Genomic DNA, 19,730 nt, shown 5'->3' with positions numbered 1-19,730 from the left:
CGTGAATGAATTTAGGAATTCATTGTAATATAATACATATGGAAGGTATGAATTTAGTGCCCAGTTATTTACAACCTGTGGTAGACCCAATGAATAACATACCCTGCAAAAACTTTTCAAAAATGGTAGGCTTTGGTCTTGTTTACCTGGAGTGTAGGGATGGACTTCCCTTGCCCAAATAGTGGTCCTATAAATTATCATCTTAATGGATACTCTTGTGCTACTGAGTCACCAGAATTTTAAATTTACTTTAGTATTACAAACATTCATTGAATGCCTGCTGTGAGCCAGAGACTGTAGGAGGGTACAGCAAACAATAAAATAGTCTCTGGCCTGGGAGAGTTTACAGCACAGTAGAAATCAGGCATAACATATCTTCACTAAGGCAACTTCCAGTTATAGTGTGCCAGTAGCCTGTGATTGTAAAAATAACCCACAGTTTACCCTAGTTTCACTCCATATGAAACTAGGCAGCTCTCCTTATTGCCTTTTGTATTATTTCCATGTGGTCTGAGCCATATAGACGTTTACATATTTTGCCAAAGAACTACCAGATAGTAGTGTTATAACTGTTTTGTCTAAAAAAGCAAACATATATAAAAACTACAAATATTGAAGAGAAGTAGACCCGCTGAAAAAAATAGGTGTTTTAAAAGAGGATTCATAGAAAAACTTCAACAATTTCACTCTATTGTGAAAATGTCACTTTCATCTCTTAAACTCTGGAACCAAGGAAATGGTTGGCAGCATCACCAGCATTGTTGGGGTCTCCAGCCTCCCTTTTTGCCTTTTTGGGAGCAGGCCCTAACTGATCACATGTAGTAATGTGTCTCAGCACTTGCTACCTTAGCTAAAGGAATGCTGTTAGGACACCCAGCCAACTGCCTGTGTATCCATCATTTCCCTTCGTTGGAGATGGCACTTGAGGCAGTGTGGATGGTTACATAATTACTGACATGTCTGCATGTAGGAATGTGGCCTGAAACATTCTAAACTTAGAAGCTATTCAGATCAGACCTTGTGGATGTTGTTTTTGGAGAGTGATAACTGTGGCATTCTCCAGGGCTTGTAAAATGAGCTCTGACATTGCCAACCATAGATCCCAGCTTTAATAGCGACCTGTTCAATGAGTAACCATAGTCCGGAGAACATTCATTCTTCTTTTTACAGCCTGATTCCATTAATTATTATTTTTTAAATTGGAGTTTCACTTGGCTATAAGAAGATAATTTTATGGAAAGGGGTAAAAGTTTGGTCAGCCAGGGGGGGAAAAAGGTAAAAATAGTAATCAGGCTTGAGATCAGTTGTATTTTTAGCTTTATATTAGCCAAGCAATGGAGTTCATTTCCTTTCAGCTGATTAAGTTACATGTCTATTTGGTGAATACACTTTGCAGAAATAGCAAAATTTGTCTCTATGTCACTTGTAAATTATTTATTGTCTCTCTCATTTAACATTTTTATGTATCAATGGTATATATTTTTAAAGTCCCAGCCGAAGTCTATATTCCAACACTGCCTACCTTTTATATTCTTCTCAGCAGAACATTAAAAACAGAAAAAAGAGTTGTACTATATATATTATAAAGAAATTTCTCAGAAATAATTTGTTTTTGTAAAACCAGTTTTATGTGAATTCTCAAGGCATTTTGCAAATGTGGATTGGTGTTGGGGAAAATTGTAATCCTAGACCAGGAAAACCATTATGACTTCTAAGAGTTGCATCATCATACATTAGTGTTTTTGAAGCATCAGGTGGTTTAGTTCATTAGTAGGTCTCTTTTTATGAAGACAAATCATTTTTGTGACTGAAGTTTTTTACTGAAGGGGTACACTTTTGCAGTTGTCTTAATGGCTACCCAAAAGGATACTATGATTAAAAATGTATTCTGGGCTGGGTGTGGTGGCTCACGCCTGTAATCCTAGCACTTTGGGAAGCTGAGGCAGGTGAATCACAAGGTCAAGAGTTCGAGACCAGCCTGACCAACATGGTGAGAAACTACATCTCGACTAAAAATAAAAATTCAGCTGGATATGATGGTGCACACCTGTAATCCCAGCTGTTGAGGAGGCTAAGGCACAAGAATCTCTTGAATCCAGGAGGCGGAGGTTGCAGTGAGCTCAGATCATGTCATATTGCACTTCAGTCTAGGTGACAGAGCGAGACTCCCTCTCAGAAAAAAAAAATGTACTCTGATACTGGTTTTGGTTTACAAATTTAAGCTAAATGCATGTTAAAGGGTTTTCTTTCCAATGTGAGGTGCAATAGAATTAAATCCAGCTCACTGTTGTATTAATACAAAATAATATAGTAGCGAAAATAGCTAAGAATTCAATTCTTGCTATGCCTTCAAAGTACAAACCTCAGGGTTCTCTTTTACCTAGTCATAAGTTCAGCACAGAGGTAATGAATGCATGTAAGTAATGAATTAATTAGTTATGAGCTTGCTACCCAAATGCTTCTTACATGCCTGTCTGGCCTTTAAGCCATCTCCATGCCATTTCTTTTTCATTTTGAGCCCTATTTCATTGTTTTTGGTAAAAGAACAATTCTTTTGGATACAAATTGGATCATTTCAGCCAGTAAAAGCTTAGGCCTGGTAAATCTTTTCTTTTTTCCTTATTGCAAAGCCTTTGCCATGTTGGAGTCTGCAACAAATGCCATCACAAACAACATCGAGAGGGAAGTATGCCCTATTTCTTGTCTGCTTCCAGTTCTCTCCTAGACTGAGCATGTGCCTCTCTAACGAAAAGGCTGCCATCTGAAGAATAAATTCATTTCAGCAGTCATTAGAGCTGTCTGTAGTTTGGTGTTAGGAAGCTCTGGCTAAAGGTGAACTGGAGCAATTTTTAAAAAAGTAGATGACAGATATATTGAGGTAGGTCTGTTGTTTCCATGTGACATCACTTGGGTTCCATTCAAATTGGGAGCCTGACAGTGCCTGATTCAGTGTGTCCAGGATTTAAGAGGCAGAAAAAATACAGTTGCACTATATTTTTAGGTGGATTGACTTTGAAGCTAATCAATTCACCCAGCATTTAAGGGACACCCAATGTGTACTTCATACTGGAAAATTGTGAGCATGTTGGGGTCTTATCAGCTGATATTTATACACCAGAATTTTCTGGGCTTTTTGAGCATGAGTTTTGTTTTTTTCTCTGGCTTTTCTTAGTGTACTTCAGAAGCATTTTATTCAAATCGCCAAATTTTCTAGCATTTTCAGTAAGATATAGAGAAAAACAAGCAATGCCTGGCTCCCCAAGTAGCAAGCCTCAGAGGATTTCTAGAGAATAAGTCATACCAGGCAAAGTTGTATGACTGTGTGTGCATGTTTTAATAGTTTTGCTAAAGGGGTGGATAAAGGGAAATCCAATGTGAGTAACTTACAAGCTTTTAATCAAGCTTTGAAACTTGGTTAAACTTAGCTGCAAAATGAACACTGTTTCATTGAGTGACCACAGAGTGAGGGTCAGGGAACGGAGCAGGGCGATCAGCTATCCTGCCTAACTTTGGGAGGCAGTAGTTGGTAGACTGCCTCAAGCAGAAGAGTCTTTCTTTTTCAATGTCATTATTAATCTAATAGAAAAAGCAGAATTTTCTTGGTGGTACTAAATTGAAATGAGCCCTAAACTATAGGCGATATTAAGAAACTAACCAGGAGCCAAACCAATTAGAAATGAACAGCAGGGATATTCACTAGTTTTTTTATTGAGTATTGTTTTGTAGGTGAGAAAACTAAGTTTGAGGGAGGTATGGTAACTAGCAAAAAATGTATAGCTAATAAGTAGCATTACCAGTAGTCATAGTTAGATGTGGTTGACTGCAGAGTCACATGGTTATTCCATCATTCTTAAGGTAATTAAGTCCTAGTTGCGATATGATATGGCCATTAATATATTAAAATTGTTGCCTAAGTAAAGGTGCCTTTCTGTTTTTATTTACCTTAAAGGAATTTTATACTGTCAAAGTATCTTTTATTCTCTTATTATTTTCACAGCATTGTTGGATATTATTTACATATATACAATTCAGTAATTTAAAGTATGTAATTCCATGATTTTTAATGTATTCACAGGGCTGTCTCACCATTACTATAGTCTAATTTTAGAACATTTTAACCCCTCCTAAAAGAAACCCCACACCCATTGGCTGCCACTTACCGTTCCTTCTATTTACCACCCACCCCCAGCCCTAAGCAGCTATTAATCTACTGTCTGTGTTTATAGATTCACCTAATCTGGGTATTCTGTATAAATGGAATCATACAATATGTGTTCCTTTGTGATAGGCTTCTTTCATTTAGCATAATATTTTCAAGATACATCCATTTTGTAGCATGTATAAGTACTTGATTTCTTTTTACAGCTGAATAATATTCCATTTTATGAATATGCCACATTTGGTTATCCATTTGTCTGTTGATGGACATTTGAGTTGTTTCTGCTTTTTAGCTATTTATTATAAGTAATGCTGCTATAACTATTAACAAGTTTTTAAATAGACATATATTCTCATTTCTTTTGGGCGTATACCTAGAAGTGGAATTTCTGGGTCATCTGGTAACTCTATGTTTAACTTTTTGAGGAACTGCCAGACTATTTAACACAGCAGCTGTACTGTATTACATTTCCACCAGCAAAGTGTGTGGGTTCCAATTTCTCCACATCCTTGCCAGCACTTGTTATTGTCCATCTTTTTACCATTCTCATTTAATTTTCATAATCCTATGAATTAGCCAAAGAAAAATATTCATAAGGCTGTTTTATAGATAAAATCCCCACTTCAACAAGAATCCTATTATGTGTGCAAATAAAAGGGAAAAAGTGGCATGGATAATTCAAAACAATACCTCATCCAAAATTAATTTAAAAGTTTTTGAATCAGACACTTATAGCTATGCTGGATGTTAGAGATCATGTTTCCTACATTTTAAAGGTGATGAAACCAGAGCCCAGAAAAGGGAAGTAAGTTGAAAACTGATGTAAAGCTGCTTGGTAGCAAAGCCAGGACTAGAAGCTCTGTCTCCTTGGTTCCCAGGACATTGCCTGTTCCAGCACAGTCTGTTGCATTCTTCCCTAGGGAATGTATAGATTCATCCATATCATAGAAGTGTCATTTTCTTAACTCATTCATCTATGCTGAACTTTTATTACAATAAACCTATCTTAATTTGTATCAGGTATGGGGAGATCAGCAAAGCTGCAACCTCCCATCGGGGAGCTCCTGATAGAATTTGTTTCACATATTGCACATGATGAGACTGATATGTAGGCAGAAAGTTAATGTAGGCAGTGCTTCATAGTGACGTATCTTGATTCAGATTGCTTGTGTATGAATTCTGGCTCTACTACTTACTGTTCGACACTTTATTTGCTTCTCTGGTCTTATTTTTAAAGAGGAGGCAAAAATGGCAATATCTCACAGTATTGTTTTGAGAATTAAATGAAATTATTTCTGTAAAAAGGTTAGCACAGTCCCTGGCTTCTAGAAAGCCCTCAATAAATGTTGTAATTATTGTTATAAAACATTAACCTGCTCAGACCGCTGAAAATGTTGTAATGTGAGATTTTATAGAAAATAAGTGAATCATCTCTTTGAAAAAAGTAGTGTCGCTAAAGGAAAGGGCCTAGAAAATGTCTATTTTCTAAAGTCTTCATAGTTTTGAGCTGTATGGGACATAAAAAAATTCCCTTTGTTAAGAAAAAAAGTATGTTAACTTCCCATCCTTACAAATTATGAGCTAATTTTCTTTATAACGTAACTGGGCAGCACCACACAACTTTGTGCAGAAACCAACCAGTTCGAACTGACCCCATGTTTACAGCTCCAACAATAGGAAAGGTTAACTAAAGCATGTATGCCTGTCATGGGTGAAATATATTAGTAGTGCTTTTCCTTAGTATCTTTGCTTAATTATCAAGATGAAAATCCACTGGATTATTTTATGGGGCTGAATGTATAATTTGTATATATATATTGGTGTAGAAGGAAGGGCATCCGGTAGGAAATCAGAAGGCATGATTAGAATCCTAACCCTTCTCTTCCCTTATTTATGACCACAGGCAGTGTGTTCAGATGTCTCTAAGCTTCTGTTCCTCATTGGGAAGTCGGGGCAGAGGAGGTCAGCAGTTCCTATCTCAGAGGGTTGTCATGAGGACCACATGATAACCTGGTTATGACAGTTTTGCACACAGTGCCTGGCCCACAATCAGGCCTCAGGAAATGACAGCTAAACAGCAATGTAGTGTTTAGGCAATGGTAGTGCCACACATGAAATTTGGAGGCAGATTCAACAGTAAGCTTAGGTGAAGAAATTGGACATGTCCGTGTTCACATAGTATGATTCATGTCTACTCTGCTGTTGCTGCTACTTTCCTGTAACCAATTTTAGAGCCTATCTTGGCAGCTGGAAGTATTTGGGATTAATTTCACACTCACTTTATGAGTTGAGCATTTTCCTGCAAGCAGCTCCCTGGGCCTCTGCCTCATTACTTTGGCATCAGCTGATACGGCAGTTCGACAGACATGTCCTTTGGGGTCTCCATCTTATTTGGAAACCTTCAATTTGAGAAAGCAAAACAAAGGGCATCAACACATTGTGCTTGAAATCGTTAGCATTTATTGTTTCCTAAACCCCTCCCTTTCTGTAGTTCAGTTGAACACTAGGGAACACACATCTTGCTCAGCCAGTGATGCACCCTTAAAAATCACTATCCCTCAAATTTAAGTCCTAGCAGCTGGTTGGCCTTATTTCTCAGCTCCAGGTGAGCTGTGAGATCTAGGCCTTGGTCACAGAGATCTGAATCTTGATGGGGTGTAGTTTTTCCAGCTCTTTTTACTATGTTAATTCTGTTAAATTCATTTGGCTCTTACGGGGAACACAGTAAACTTGGCCGTTATGTGTAAAACTAAATTAAGAACATGGAGATCTGTTTAGTATTTCATGCTGGCCAGTAGGTCAGGAAGATTTTCCTTGGGGGTAATTTACATAAGGAATTGTTTTTTCCATTTCTTTCCAGTTTCTGTGACCATTTGGGGATAGCAGACTCTTTCCACAATGGCACAGGAATATATCCAATGAGGCTGAGACTTAGAGAGAGATGATGCTTCTCCTGGATTGATATAGTTTGGGCTTTGCTCAGGAAAGATCCTGTGGCTTGGGCTGCTGTCTCACTGAGAAGTCATTCTTCCACCACAGCTGTGTTTAGCAAGTTGGGTGGGTCCATGAACTGACATGCTGTTGCACTTAGTGAGAATGTTCCCTTGATAGTGAGGAACGTGCGTAAAAGCGTCCCTTAAGTCCAAAAAATGCCCCAAATATTTATTGTGATCTGCTAGCTGCTTAGAGTGCAGCCTCCATCAGGTAACACCCACACTCAGAATACTCGGTGGCTACCTAGTGCCTACAGAGTTAAGTGCATGCTTTCACTCTGACATTCTGGTTCCTCTACAACAGTGCCCAGCTTACCTTTCTAATGTCATGAAATGCTGTTCCTAAACTGGAGTGTTTCTCTTCCCTGAACAAGCAGCCTCTGCTTTCTGGTTTGTTCATGTTGTTTTCACTTTTAAAGCTCCCTTATTCAGTATCTACTCTTTAGGACACATTTCAGATACCTCTTCTCACTCACTGGTATCCTAGTAAAGAGTTAACAAGTGTTTCTCTGGGGAAGAGGGGGAGGGTAGGAAGCCTGACTTTGTAACATTCATGGATTTTCACGTAGTAAATACTTCCACCATGGCTGATTTCAAGTTACCAATGTGAGGTCCCTGAATGCAGAGTTGGAAAGAAATGTAAACCATAGACCAGGCATTCCCAGACTTCTTACACAGGGGGCCAGTTCAGTGTCCCTCAGACCGTTGGAGTGCCGCCACATACTGTGCTCCTCTCACTGACAACCAATGAAAGAGGTGCCCCTTCCTGAAGTGTGGCGGGGGGCCAGATAAATGGCCTTGGGGGCCGCATGCGGCCCGTGGGACCCGTAGTTTGGGGACGCCTGCAGACCATTGCAGTGTTTCCAACGTACGGATACAATAGGCACAAACAATCTCAAGAGACTAGGTAGTAGTAGAAAGTAATGAATGTTGAGTATTTATTACCTTTGTTTTAAATGCAATTTATTTGGTTTTAAGTTTATGTGGTATAATTGTTAGTAATGGCCATGTGTAACAGCTGGCTTGCAAAATTTCTGAAAACTGAACAATAGGTTCTTTCTCCTGTTGTGGGAGGAGCTGACTGAGCCCTCTCTGGCATACCACTGCTTATTCCTCCATCTCTTCCTTCCTAAGGCCCCTATACTCAGCTAGTAGTAATATGCCCATCTCTGAACCTACAACGTGCTTAAGGTCTCAAACAAGATTTGGAGTAAGACAGACTCTAGAGTTTGAATCCTGTTCCTTCATCTACTAGGTGATGGTCAGGCTCTCTACTTATTTTATGGCTCCCAGTGCCACATGAAAACGAAGGGCCCTTGTTCAAAAGCCAGGAAGAAAGTGCTATTAAAACCACCACTTAATACAAGGCTTTTTTCTTTCTTCAGTATTCTCTCTTTCACAACTTCTGATGATATTTTCTTGTTTTCTATTTAGTAGCCTTGAAAGTAAGAAAAAATTAAAATTGTAAATAATTAGCATGAATTTTTACCATTAATCTTTATATTGATGCAGTTTTAAATGCAAGTATGAGCATTTAACTCATATTAAATGAGTGCACATAACTCCTGGCTCATGTTCATGTTTCATTGCCCCATCAGTTTTGCTTACAAAATGCAAGTTCAAAAATAAAATTACTAAGAATTTCAAGGCAGATACAGCAAAGCATTAAACAAGTACAGGGCCCATCAAAGCTCGAGCACCGTTTGCACACCCTGCATACAGTCCTGGGCAAATGCCTTACATTTGCCGAGGGTTAGAGTTCTCATCTGTGAAAGAAGGATAATGTCAACTAAGTCACAGTGGAGATGTGAGGATTGAAAGCACTGATACCTGTATGGCACAGGGCAGAATGCTTGGCATGTGGTCTGTGTTCAATTAATTGGAGGGATGGTTATTCCCATAATAATCGCAATGTTAATGGAACTCTATAGCCTGTAGGGTCTTCCTTATGTGGTCAATATTTGCCTCTGTGACCTATTTTCCTTTCTCTATTACAAACTCTTTGGAGGTAGAGATTAGATCTGTCACCAATGAATTCCCTGCAGTACTTCCCGCAAATTCTTGCACATATCTGGCACTCAGTAGGTGTTTATGACCTTGATCCTTGTATGATTTGGACTATGTGACAATAAGCATCTGTGTCGTAATGTGATGGCCCCACAATGAGGCTTAATTGGTAACATTCACAGGAAGAAAAAGTGTATAAATTCAGACTTTAACAGGAGTCAGTTGTAATCATGGTGGGGTTGGGGAGGAACATGATTCCAGGTGTTTCGGTTTAAGGAAAGTGGGCTCTCTCCGTCTCTTCGAAGTAACTTTTTAAAGTAATGGGGAAGGGATGAGTTCCAAGCTCCATTTGAGTAAAAGAGGCCCCAGGGATATTAACTCCGGCCCACAGTAATCCATCCCTTTGCTAACTTCTTTCACACTTACTTTCTGTTCTGCACAATTAGGACATTATTACAGTAATGTTTCTTCCCACTAATTGGTTGTATATGTATGTTTTCTTTCCAACAAATTATAAGATCCGTGTGGACTATAAGATATTGTGTAGTTCTTTTGAATGTAGTTGTGAAGTAGCACAGTACTAGGCACATAGCAAGTAATGCAGTTTATGTTATGCTAGCCTTCGTTCAAACTCCCATGCTTTCCTGTAGGGCTAAATATGAATTGTGATTGCCTTTTATAACTCCTGCAAGCCTTCAGCCAAGTGGCAAAGAATTTTGGTTGCCCCAGTGATTTCAGGCAAGGATCTTCAGTTGCTCTGTCTACATCTCTTTTCCAGTATCTCCGAGACACTCAGAGCTATCTCTGTACAGCACCTCTCCCCATATGGAATTTGGGAGACCACACAGCTGTACATTCTACTTGTTTGAATGATGATTTTTTAACAAGCCCTTTGGGCCAGTGTCAATAAACCATGAAACATCACCAAATGGTTCATCTGCACCAGACTTCTGAAACTCATCTGAATTCCAGTCCTCCAAACTTGTGGGGGCTTGTAGAAAGGAGCTCATATGGCTCAGGCTTTTGCTAATCCTGTTCTGGGGACTATCAGATGCCTTCAGTCTCTGTGGCAGTCAGTTCATTACTTTTAATGAGCACAAAATTCACCAAGACATTAAAATAAAACACGAATGGGCAGTTTTGGATGTTCCATCCAATTGTTGCGTTAGTTCTTTTTTCCACAGGATTATTCAAAAGGATGAAAAAAAGTCAGTTCTACTCACTCCTGCCAATTTTATCCTAAGTAGATTTGGCATTGTAAAGCTAACACACCCTGAACTTTTTTTTTTCTTTCAGGTCCCTGTGGGCTGGTGTCTGGCATTTGTGTTAAAAATGACATTACTCAACTGGTCAAATGTTTAAACATTATCTACCTTTTAGATATAATAAAGAAATATTAGATTCCCAGTACCATGTAGCGGCTAAAGACTAATATTAGAGGAAGATGATGTTCTGAAAAAAGTGTAGTGAAGTTGTTAGTTTGAACTACAAGGCAAATGTAATTATTCTTCTGAGAATGTTTTAATCGATCAGTCTATGTGGCTGGTGATAAAAACTGTGATAACTTTATTAGAGGTTACTTATATTACCATATATTGATGAAGATCAATAGATGGCAAAGCAGACACTGAACACTGGCCCTGCTAAGCTTATTTCATGGATATTTTCCACTTCTGGCCATATGGATTTGGAATCACTCTGGGCATTTTTTTTTTTAAAGAAGGAAGTGAGCAGATGAGTGATAACTCTTTTATTACTCAACATAGCTTGTGTTTGTGGAAGACAAAGTTCATCAAGTTGTCTTAAAGAAAAACAAAAGTGTGCCAGACGTAATTTGTTGAGGGCTCAAGAATTTTGAAATTATCCCTAACCAAAGTTTGTAATTTCTGCAGGTAATTGCTCTAGCAGACGCAGTGGAGGAAAACCAAGGCAGTCTGTTCCAGTCATTCACCAGGCTGAAGAGTGCCACCCATTTGGTGATTCTGCTGATTGGGCTGTGGCAGAAGCTTAGTGCTGACCAGATTGCTATTCTGGAAGCGGCATTTCTGCCACTACAGGAAGACACCCAAGAATTGGTAAGGACCTAAAAGCCTGTGGTGGGAATAGTCAGTGTTATTGAAGTTTTGGTTTTAGGAAGATATCACATAAGGCTATCAGGTTTTCCAAGATATGAAATAAGGGCTTGCCTTTTTACAAAAATGCTATTTTTCTTTTCTTTAAGCCATAGTAAAAATGTCAAATGAAGGCACTGTAGAGCTATTTTAATAATAGGTATGTAGTCCATTTTTATGTGGTCCAGTCTATTTTTTTTTTTTTTTAATGTGTTCTTCAGTCACTTAGAAGCCAGGGAAATAGTCATCTGACAGGCTGGTGACGGCAGTAACCTTCAGATTAGCTAATCCTTTCCTTTTCCGCCAGAGAGAACACTTCAGCCATTTTAATTTGCTCAACCTTCTTAAATTTAAGTGTCACTTCAAAGGTTAGAGAGAACAGAGATAGCCTTGCTAAAACTGATGTGAATAGTTTGTTACATTTAGAGTTCTTTATGTGTAGTTTATAAACTCTTTTACCCTCAATCCTAAAATAGGCAGTTTAGCACGAAAAGAGAAAAAATGAGGGTGGTATTTGGCATTTTCAGGAAAGGATTATTTAAATTAAAACATCTCAGGTCCTTTGAATTGTAGAGGTGCATATGACCTCCATGGGCCATTTTGGGAGACTTTTTGTATGCCTTTATTTACAAAAAAATAATAGGTATCTGGGAAATTAGAGACCCTCGAACTTAGTTCTTTGTACTAGATGAAAAAATTTCAAGGGGAAATCATTTCAAATTCATTTTAAAACCTAGACTTGAGAACTAAAAATAATAATATTAAAACTAACTTTTTTTTTTTTTTAGTGGTTATTAGGTACCAGGTGCTATTTTAAGTGTTTTGTGAGAATTATTTACTTTTAAGCATGGGCCAGTGAGGTAGTTAAGGTTCTATTTCCAACACCATTTTACCTATGGGAAAATTTAGGCTTTGAGAGTTAAGTACTTTTCTGAAGCCCTGGCTGTAGAGTCAGGATTTGGACCCAGTCTGTCTGCCTATATTTTAGTGAACAAGTTCATGAATGTAATTTTGAAAACCACAAGTTTCATCAGCTGAACTGAATTTTCTACAGTTGGGTCAGAGGATTGTCAGATTTTTTAAAAAGCTGTATTTTTTGTCCTAAACAAAATATTAATAAGTAAATTGGAAAAAGAATACACATTTTTTTTTTTTTTTTAGTGGTGAATGACAAAATTGCAACTAAAATTGACCTTTGAGAAACTGGAAGTGGAGACACAACTGTAATACTAGAAAATAAATAATGGTTAAGATTATATTAAGCAGAATGATAGCTGTCACTTATGAACTCAGATTTAGTAGTCAAACAGGTTTGGGTGACTTTAGCTATTGGTTCCACCACTTAGTGACAAAATCACTGTGGTTCAGTTTCTTTTTTTTTTTTTTCTTTTTGAGACAGGGTCATGCTCTGTTGCCCAGGCTGAAGTGCAGTGACGTGATCTTGGCTCACTGCACCTCTGCCTCCTGGGTTCCAGCAATTCGCCTGCCTTAGCCTCTTTGGTAGCTGGGATTACAAGCACATGCCACCACGCCTGGCTAATTTTTGTATTTTTTTAGTAGAGATGGGGTTTTACCAGGTTGGCCAGGCTGGTCTCAAACTCCTGACCTCAGGTGATCCACCTGCCTCTGCCTTCCAAAGTGCTGGGATTATAGGTGTGAACCACCATTCCTGGCCTAGTTTCTTAACTGTTCTAAATCTTTCTGTAGCAGTAAGATGGGAACAATAATACGACCTACCCAGTAAGTTATAATAGGAACTAAATGAAATAATTAAGTACAGTGCTGAAAGTTAGCAATCATTACTGGAAGTGATTTGTACATTTTATGTGTATTATTGTCCTCACTAAAGTCACACAAGATCAATATTTTTTATTTTTAGTTTTTTGAGATGGACTCTCACTCCATCACTCGGGCTGGAGTGCGGTAGTGTGATCTCCACTCACTGCAACCTCTGCCTCATGGGTTCAAGTGATTGTCCTGCCTTAGTCTCCTGAGTAGCTGGAATTAGAGGCATGTGCCACCACGCCCAACTAATTGTTTTGGATTTTTATTAGAGACGGAGTTTCACTATGTTGGCAAGGCTGGTCTTGAACTCTTGGCTTCAAGTGATCCACCTGCCTCGGCCTTCCAAAGTGCTGGGATTACAGGTGTGAACCATCACACCCAGCTCAGTCTTACTAAATTTTCGTGGTTATTTGTCCATCTGCACAACTACACTTGAGGGCAATGATGCTATCTTATTCCTTTTCATATCCTCAGTACCTGGCACAGTGCCTGAGCACAGAGCAGTCAATATTTGCTGAGTAGATGAATGAAGGAAAGGGTGAAAACTAACAAATGGTGACCTGGAAGAATAGATGCAGTGGGTATAATCTGGAGCATGAGGAAGCAGGTCAGGGCCAGCTACGTAATTTGCAGGGCCCGGTTCAAAATGAAAACACAGACCTCCTTGTTCAAAAAGTAGGGGAAAAGGTGCTAAAGTGCTGTTAAAAAAGGTACTAAAAGCAAAGGTTTTTCTTTCTGTAGTTTTTCTCTTGACTTGTCATGGCGTTTTTTAATTTGCTATTTTATGTTCTAAGTAAGAAAAATACAAAATTTAAATTGTTAGTGTGAATTTTACCATTGGTCTTTGTAATGTGCAGTGCCTTTTTGAAAAACAAATATGAGAGCATTAGACTCACATGCAAAATCAACAATATTACACAATTTATATTTTGTAGCTTGTACTTACACAAATATTTTGTTCTTACAGAATGTGGAATCAATAGTCTTAACCGTTTTTATTTCATTTCTTGATATGTACCTATCTTCCAGTGCTCTCTACTTTCAGCTGACTGATGAGAAAGGAAGGACTGAAAGGAAAAGGAACTATGTATCATTCTTTTTCTTTCCTTCTATGTTATCATTTTCACTGTAAGTGATTAGGTAATACAGGGGAAGTAACAGGAGTAAGAAAAGATACAGTAGGCTTCTTCAGTCATTCCTTTTGCTTTGAATCTGTTGCCTTCCCTCTTCATTCAAAATGTGTCTGGTTCTCATGGAAAGCCTCTCAGGGCTTTCAGTGTCCCCACTTAATCAGTCTAGAGGTAACATGCCTGCCTTGTACTTGCTTTGAGTCTTCCCGAACCCGTACTCAGCGTGGGGCCACAGGAATTCGGAGCTCTTGGGGCTCCATGTGAATGAGGCAGAAAGGAGAAGAGGGCATGCATACTGCATATATCTTCCCTTTTTATACACACGCTTCATTGCTCCATCAGAGTTCACTTAGGAAACAAGTTTGGAGGTAAAATTATTAAAAATTTCAAGACGATGACAAAACATTAAGCCAGGCAGGGCTGGTAGGTGGTCTTTCTGAGCATGAGCCCCTTTGTTACTGCAGAGCTTGAATGCTCATGAAGGTGGCCCTCAAGCATGGGTAGGCTCAAAGGAAGACCTTTCTAGAAATAAATGTTCTAAATGTAGGAATTGGTACCCAGAAGAGATTGTGGTATTCCTTACTTGAGAGATCTTTAAAAAGTCTTATTTGTCTAGGAATATATAAGCATGCTTATCCCTGCATGCAGGTGAATGGACTTAGTCTCTTCTGAAAGCCCCTTTCTCTCCTGCCTGTACATTCTCCACTGTCATAGCCCCCAAAATATATAGAAGAAAATTCTTTCAACTCTCTTCTGAATTTGGTGAGATTAGAAGGTATGTATACTCATTATGTCTTTGGAGTCATTAATGAGACAAGACATTTGATAAAAACATAACTTGGAGAAGAATGAATCAAAAAAGACATTTTAATACTGCTTATTACGCTCTTCATCTTTAATTAGGTTGTGGTATTCGCTTTAGACTTATACTGTTGAGACAGCTTATACGTCTTGAAAAAAAGGAATCCTTTTTCATTCTTTAAGACATACGCATGCAGTATGTGGTTTTGACATGCTAGTTCACAATCCCCCACGTTATGCCTTTAGACCTCACAAATAAATGTTATGTGATGGGTATCCCACTGAGATGTGAAAATGAAATATGCAAACCTGAAATAACTTGGAAGAAGGGTGAGGCAGGGAAGAAAGGAGTCTCTTACCAGAATGTTGAAAATATATTCCATATTGAAGTTATTATGATACCACAAAAATCTGAATGTAATTTAGATGGTTTGGTTGAGGGTGGATGGCAGAGTACACATGTGAGGGGGAGAACTTTAGACATGTGGACAACATTTTCAGAAGAGCCTCTCAGCTCAAGGTCACATGTCCCACAAGTATTCAGAGGTAAAAGAAAGTGCTCAGAAGATGTTTTGTTTATGTTTCAAACAGCACTGCATAATGACTTGTTATTTTGATGGCATGTGTTAAAAGGCATCCTGAATGCAATAGCCAACTCTGGAGTATTTTCTTCCTAATGACATCAGGTTCGCAATTCAAAAATATTTAGAATGTGCTATTGCTAATGAAAAGTAGTGTTCTCCACACTATATTGTCAGTAGTATTTTGTTTAAAATGCCATTGCTTTTGGAACAGAATTAATCATTGTCTTTGATCTGTCTCTTTAATAATGCCTTTCCCTTTTTGTCACTCCTCAATACTATTTTGGGACAAATAAATGCTGGTATGGCACACTGTTATATGTAAATTTTAAAGGTGCTCAAAGTTATATGTGCCAGATGTGTTTTTGTGGGGATACCCCTTTTCATTATAGAAGAATAGTAAATACTCTAATTGGTGTCTCCAAAAAAAAAAAAAAGCTCTTAAACTTGGCTCTGTTTGATAACCTAGTATTGTCCCTACCATATTCCTGTGATGATAAAGAAGTGTTACCAAAATAATGTTCTAGCAGAGTATCAGATTGGGCAATTTTAAAATAAATTGTTTTCATATCTTTCAGGTTAGGGGCTGGGGATATTTCAAGATATTTGAATTCTCAATGCAGAATTTAAACATGTCTCGATTGACCCTCTATCTGCTTGAAGCTCAGTAGAAAATACTTTATCTGCTAAGTTCAGTGAGGGCTGTGTTACTGGTTTGAGTCTGAGAGAGTGTTTAATTGTAATATTATATGCATTTCCCTCTAATCATGCTGCACAGAAGCCAAAAGCTGCAAAACCATCCGTACTTCAGGATGGCCTGATAGGACAGATCTCTTCACTCATTGATTCATTCAATGAATGTCTTAGCACATACTATGTCTTGAGCAGTGTTCTAGGCACATAGCATGCGTCGTAAGGAACACAGACTTAGAGCCAATCCTCTATGGATTTACTTCAACATTGCAAGCAAATATTCTAGTCCTGTGCTGCCTAATATGGTAGCCCTTTGCCACATGAAATTTATACTATGAAGTCATAAAAAATGATGAGTTCATATCCTTTATGGGGACATGGACGAACCTGGAAACCATCATTCTCAGCAAACTGACACAAGAACAGAACACCAAACACCGCATGTTCTCACTCTAAGTGGGTGTCGAACAGTGAGAACACATGGACACAGGGAGGGGAACATCACAAACTGGGACCTGGCAGGGGTTCAGGGAGCTAGGGGAGGGATAGCAGGGGATGGGGTTATTGGGCAGGGCTAACATTAGGAGAAATACCTAATGTAGATGATGGAGGGATGGATGCAGCAAATCACCGAGGCACGTGTATACCTATGTAACAAACCTGCACGTTCTGCACATGTACCCTGGAACTTATAATAAAAAATAATTAAAAAGAAACAAAATTTAAAACTCACTGGATATATTTCAGCTACCCAATAGCCACATGTGAATAAGTGGCTACCACATTGGAGAACCCAGATTTAGGACATTTCCGTCATGGCAGAAAGTTCTGTTGTATAGCACTGTCAGTCACCAAGAGAAAAAGCATCTTATCAGTTGAGTTAACCACCTGAGCACATTTTAACGAACTTATGAAAGTAGGGTAGGGTACTGACATTAAGTTATACCATGGTGTTTGCATTTGCAGTACTCGTGTGGTATTCTAGGTTCAGCCTGGTCATATGTGCAATAACCAGACACTTTTAGGAACAAGAAACTTCTCTGGGGAGATATATGCATGTAAGAGAGGCAAGAAGCTGGCACAAGTGCTGCTATTCCTATTCGCCATGTGGCCTTGGTAAACATTGTAACCATGATGAATTTTTTTCTGTTGAGCCAGCACATGGTCTCAGAATCCTTTGAATACAGCATTTTAGGTGGTCACTGTCACTTGGAGTTGGTGTATAGATGAATCTTCTTTGCCCTTCCTGATCTCTGTACAAATCTGCTTCTGATTATCTCAGTAAATAGCTTAGATGACTAAGATTTTTCATCCAGCCTATGGCAAGAGAACAAGGAGGAGCAGTGTTGATATTTCCAAATTGGCTGTATCAGACTTCTGTTCTAATATTCATTTATGCTCACCTGACTCCTGAGGAATCTCTAATGAAAAGAGCTATAGTGCACTGGTTTGGGGACCTGATTGCATAGAATCTTAGACTTTGAAGGAAGATTAGCACATGGTATAGCATTATGCCTGAGTTTTTCTTTTCTTTTAAAGTACATTCAATGTCTTTAATAGATATTATCTATAATTTGAGGAAGGAAATCTTTATTGTGTTATTAAGGGTTTAATAGTAACCTTTCCTAGTACCAAACTTAAAAATCCCCTGGGAAAGTTAGGATGGAAATTTACATCAGTGGAGGAAGGAGACTTGGGCCTTCAGCCTTATTTTTTGATTGATTATCTCTTTTATAAACTGATATGGAAAGAGAAACTTATTTTTAACATGTTCAACATGGTTCATGTGAGAAAACAGATGTTTATAATAGGAAATGCTGTTGTGTGGAGGGACTTATCAAGGCTCACTTAAAGGTTTAAAGACTTCTACGTCATAGGTCAGATTTGATGTAAGGGCCATTGTGCTTGCTGTCTGGATTGAGTGATGACTGCAATAGCTAATCATTACCATTATTAATGACCTCTTCTTAAAAGGCAAACAAAAGGAGGAAGTCTGCTGTCAGTATTAAGTCTGCCTTTATGACTGTTAAAAGTATCATCTCAATTATAATTGTCTATGGGAACACAGTGCAGAAAGTAAATATTTTGGTAATTCCCATGATCTTAGCCAGCAAGAGAAACATGAAAGAATTAGTTTCATATTATAATGACCACATACTCCGTATTGTTGCTAGTGAGATGCAACTGATATTACTTAATTGTATAATAATCTGCCTCACTAGAGTTGAATATAATATATCTTAGAGCCTTTCTGATGGTTTTCTTGCTGCTTTGAAAAAGTGAAATAGTTGAAAATACTATAGAATATAGTATAGGATAGAAGTCAAATAGAATACAATGCAAAAGTTGTGATGTGTAATTTTAAAAACTTTCTTTATATCAAATATTGAATGGTGCTTTAATGGACACATTTGATATTTATGTATTTTAAAACAAGGATACTAAATTAATAAAGAATTAATTGAAGCCTCACTTTCTCTGTATGCCTCTTCAAATCCTCTGTGAAATAAAGTAGGATTTGAATGTGAATAATGTGATAATTAAATACAAATGATCACAGTGAGGAAAATAGTGATCATCATCAACCTCATAATGATTACCAATTTGATTCCTGGCTAGAGGCATGTTTATATTAATTCAGTTTTCTTAAAATGCCTTTCCCTGACCTAGTTTGATCTACTAATTACAAAGATAGGATTTTGACATTTCTGTCACAGTACACTGTTTTAGAAACATATACATGGAAATTGCTGGCTTTCCTTCCTTTAAATCCAACTCGGCCTTTGTGCTGTGGACCACATGTGGCTCTGTGTCTCCGTGCATCTCTATGTTCGGTTCATCTCCCTGGCCTGCTGTTGTTCACTTGGAAATGTTTCTGGGAAAGCCCCTTGACTCAGGCCCTGTTTTTCCACCTGACTTTCTGTGTTGGCATCCAAAGTAGCCTTTTTGCCTGTGTCTCTGCATTGGTGTACCCCCCACATCTTTGCTGGACTCACAGCCCAGTGCTCTCCCATCACACACCTGTGTACACACTTTACATGGCTCTTCTGGCTCCTGTTCAGATTGAACTGCAGGGTCAGGCCTTGAGAACTTTCAGTCCCTTGGCTCTGCCATATCTCATTACTAAAGTTCATTTTCTGTGACTCCCTGGATCCCCACTGGGAAAGTTGAACCATGGGTACACAAATCTTCCTTTAAGTCAGAGTGAAGAAGGATTTTTTTCACTTAAAATTGTGCCCCCTGTCTACCCCTCTATCTGTCCTCTTTAAGAGGTAAATCAGTGTTCATTTCCTCCCTCTTTATTCTGGCTTCCATTCTCTTGTGAATTTCACTAGGAGGGTGTGATGCAATTTAGTTCTCATTAAATACTCAAATTATTACATGTACTTTTCCTATATTCTAATAAATATAAGGAAAGATTCTTCCACATCCTGACAAAATTAAAGCAATTAAACATATGGTTGTATATA

General features: G+C 38.3%; 1 protein-coding gene across 12 annotated transcripts in view; it reads left to right on the top strand.

Moving 5' to 3' along the window:
* Nucleotides 1-19,730, top strand: part of BBS9 (Bardet-Biedl syndrome 9) — a 492,396-nt gene that overhangs the window by 354,304 nt on the left and 118,362 nt on the right. For all 12 annotated transcript variants that reach the window (XR_012512240.1, XM_074379845.1, XM_074379844.1 and 9 more), the window contains one exon: nucleotides 11,052-11,234. Coding sequence is in view for 11 of the 12 variants with exons in the window: in XM_074379845.1 (XP_074235946.1) it covers nucleotides 11,052-11,234 (183 nt within the window). In the remaining variant the exon portion in view is untranslated. The remainder of the gene's footprint in view (nucleotides 1-11,051; nucleotides 11,235-19,730) is intronic.

The sequence above is a fragment of the Saimiri boliviensis genome, chromosome 10 (genome assembly GCF_048565385.1).
Source record: "Saimiri boliviensis isolate mSaiBol1 chromosome 10, mSaiBol1.pri, whole genome shotgun sequence".
Taxonomy (NCBI): domain Eukaryota; kingdom Metazoa; phylum Chordata; class Mammalia; order Primates; family Cebidae; genus Saimiri; species Saimiri boliviensis.
The sequence above is the reverse complement of the archived record's forward strand: the minus strand, read 5'-3'. Positions and strand labels throughout refer to the sequence as shown.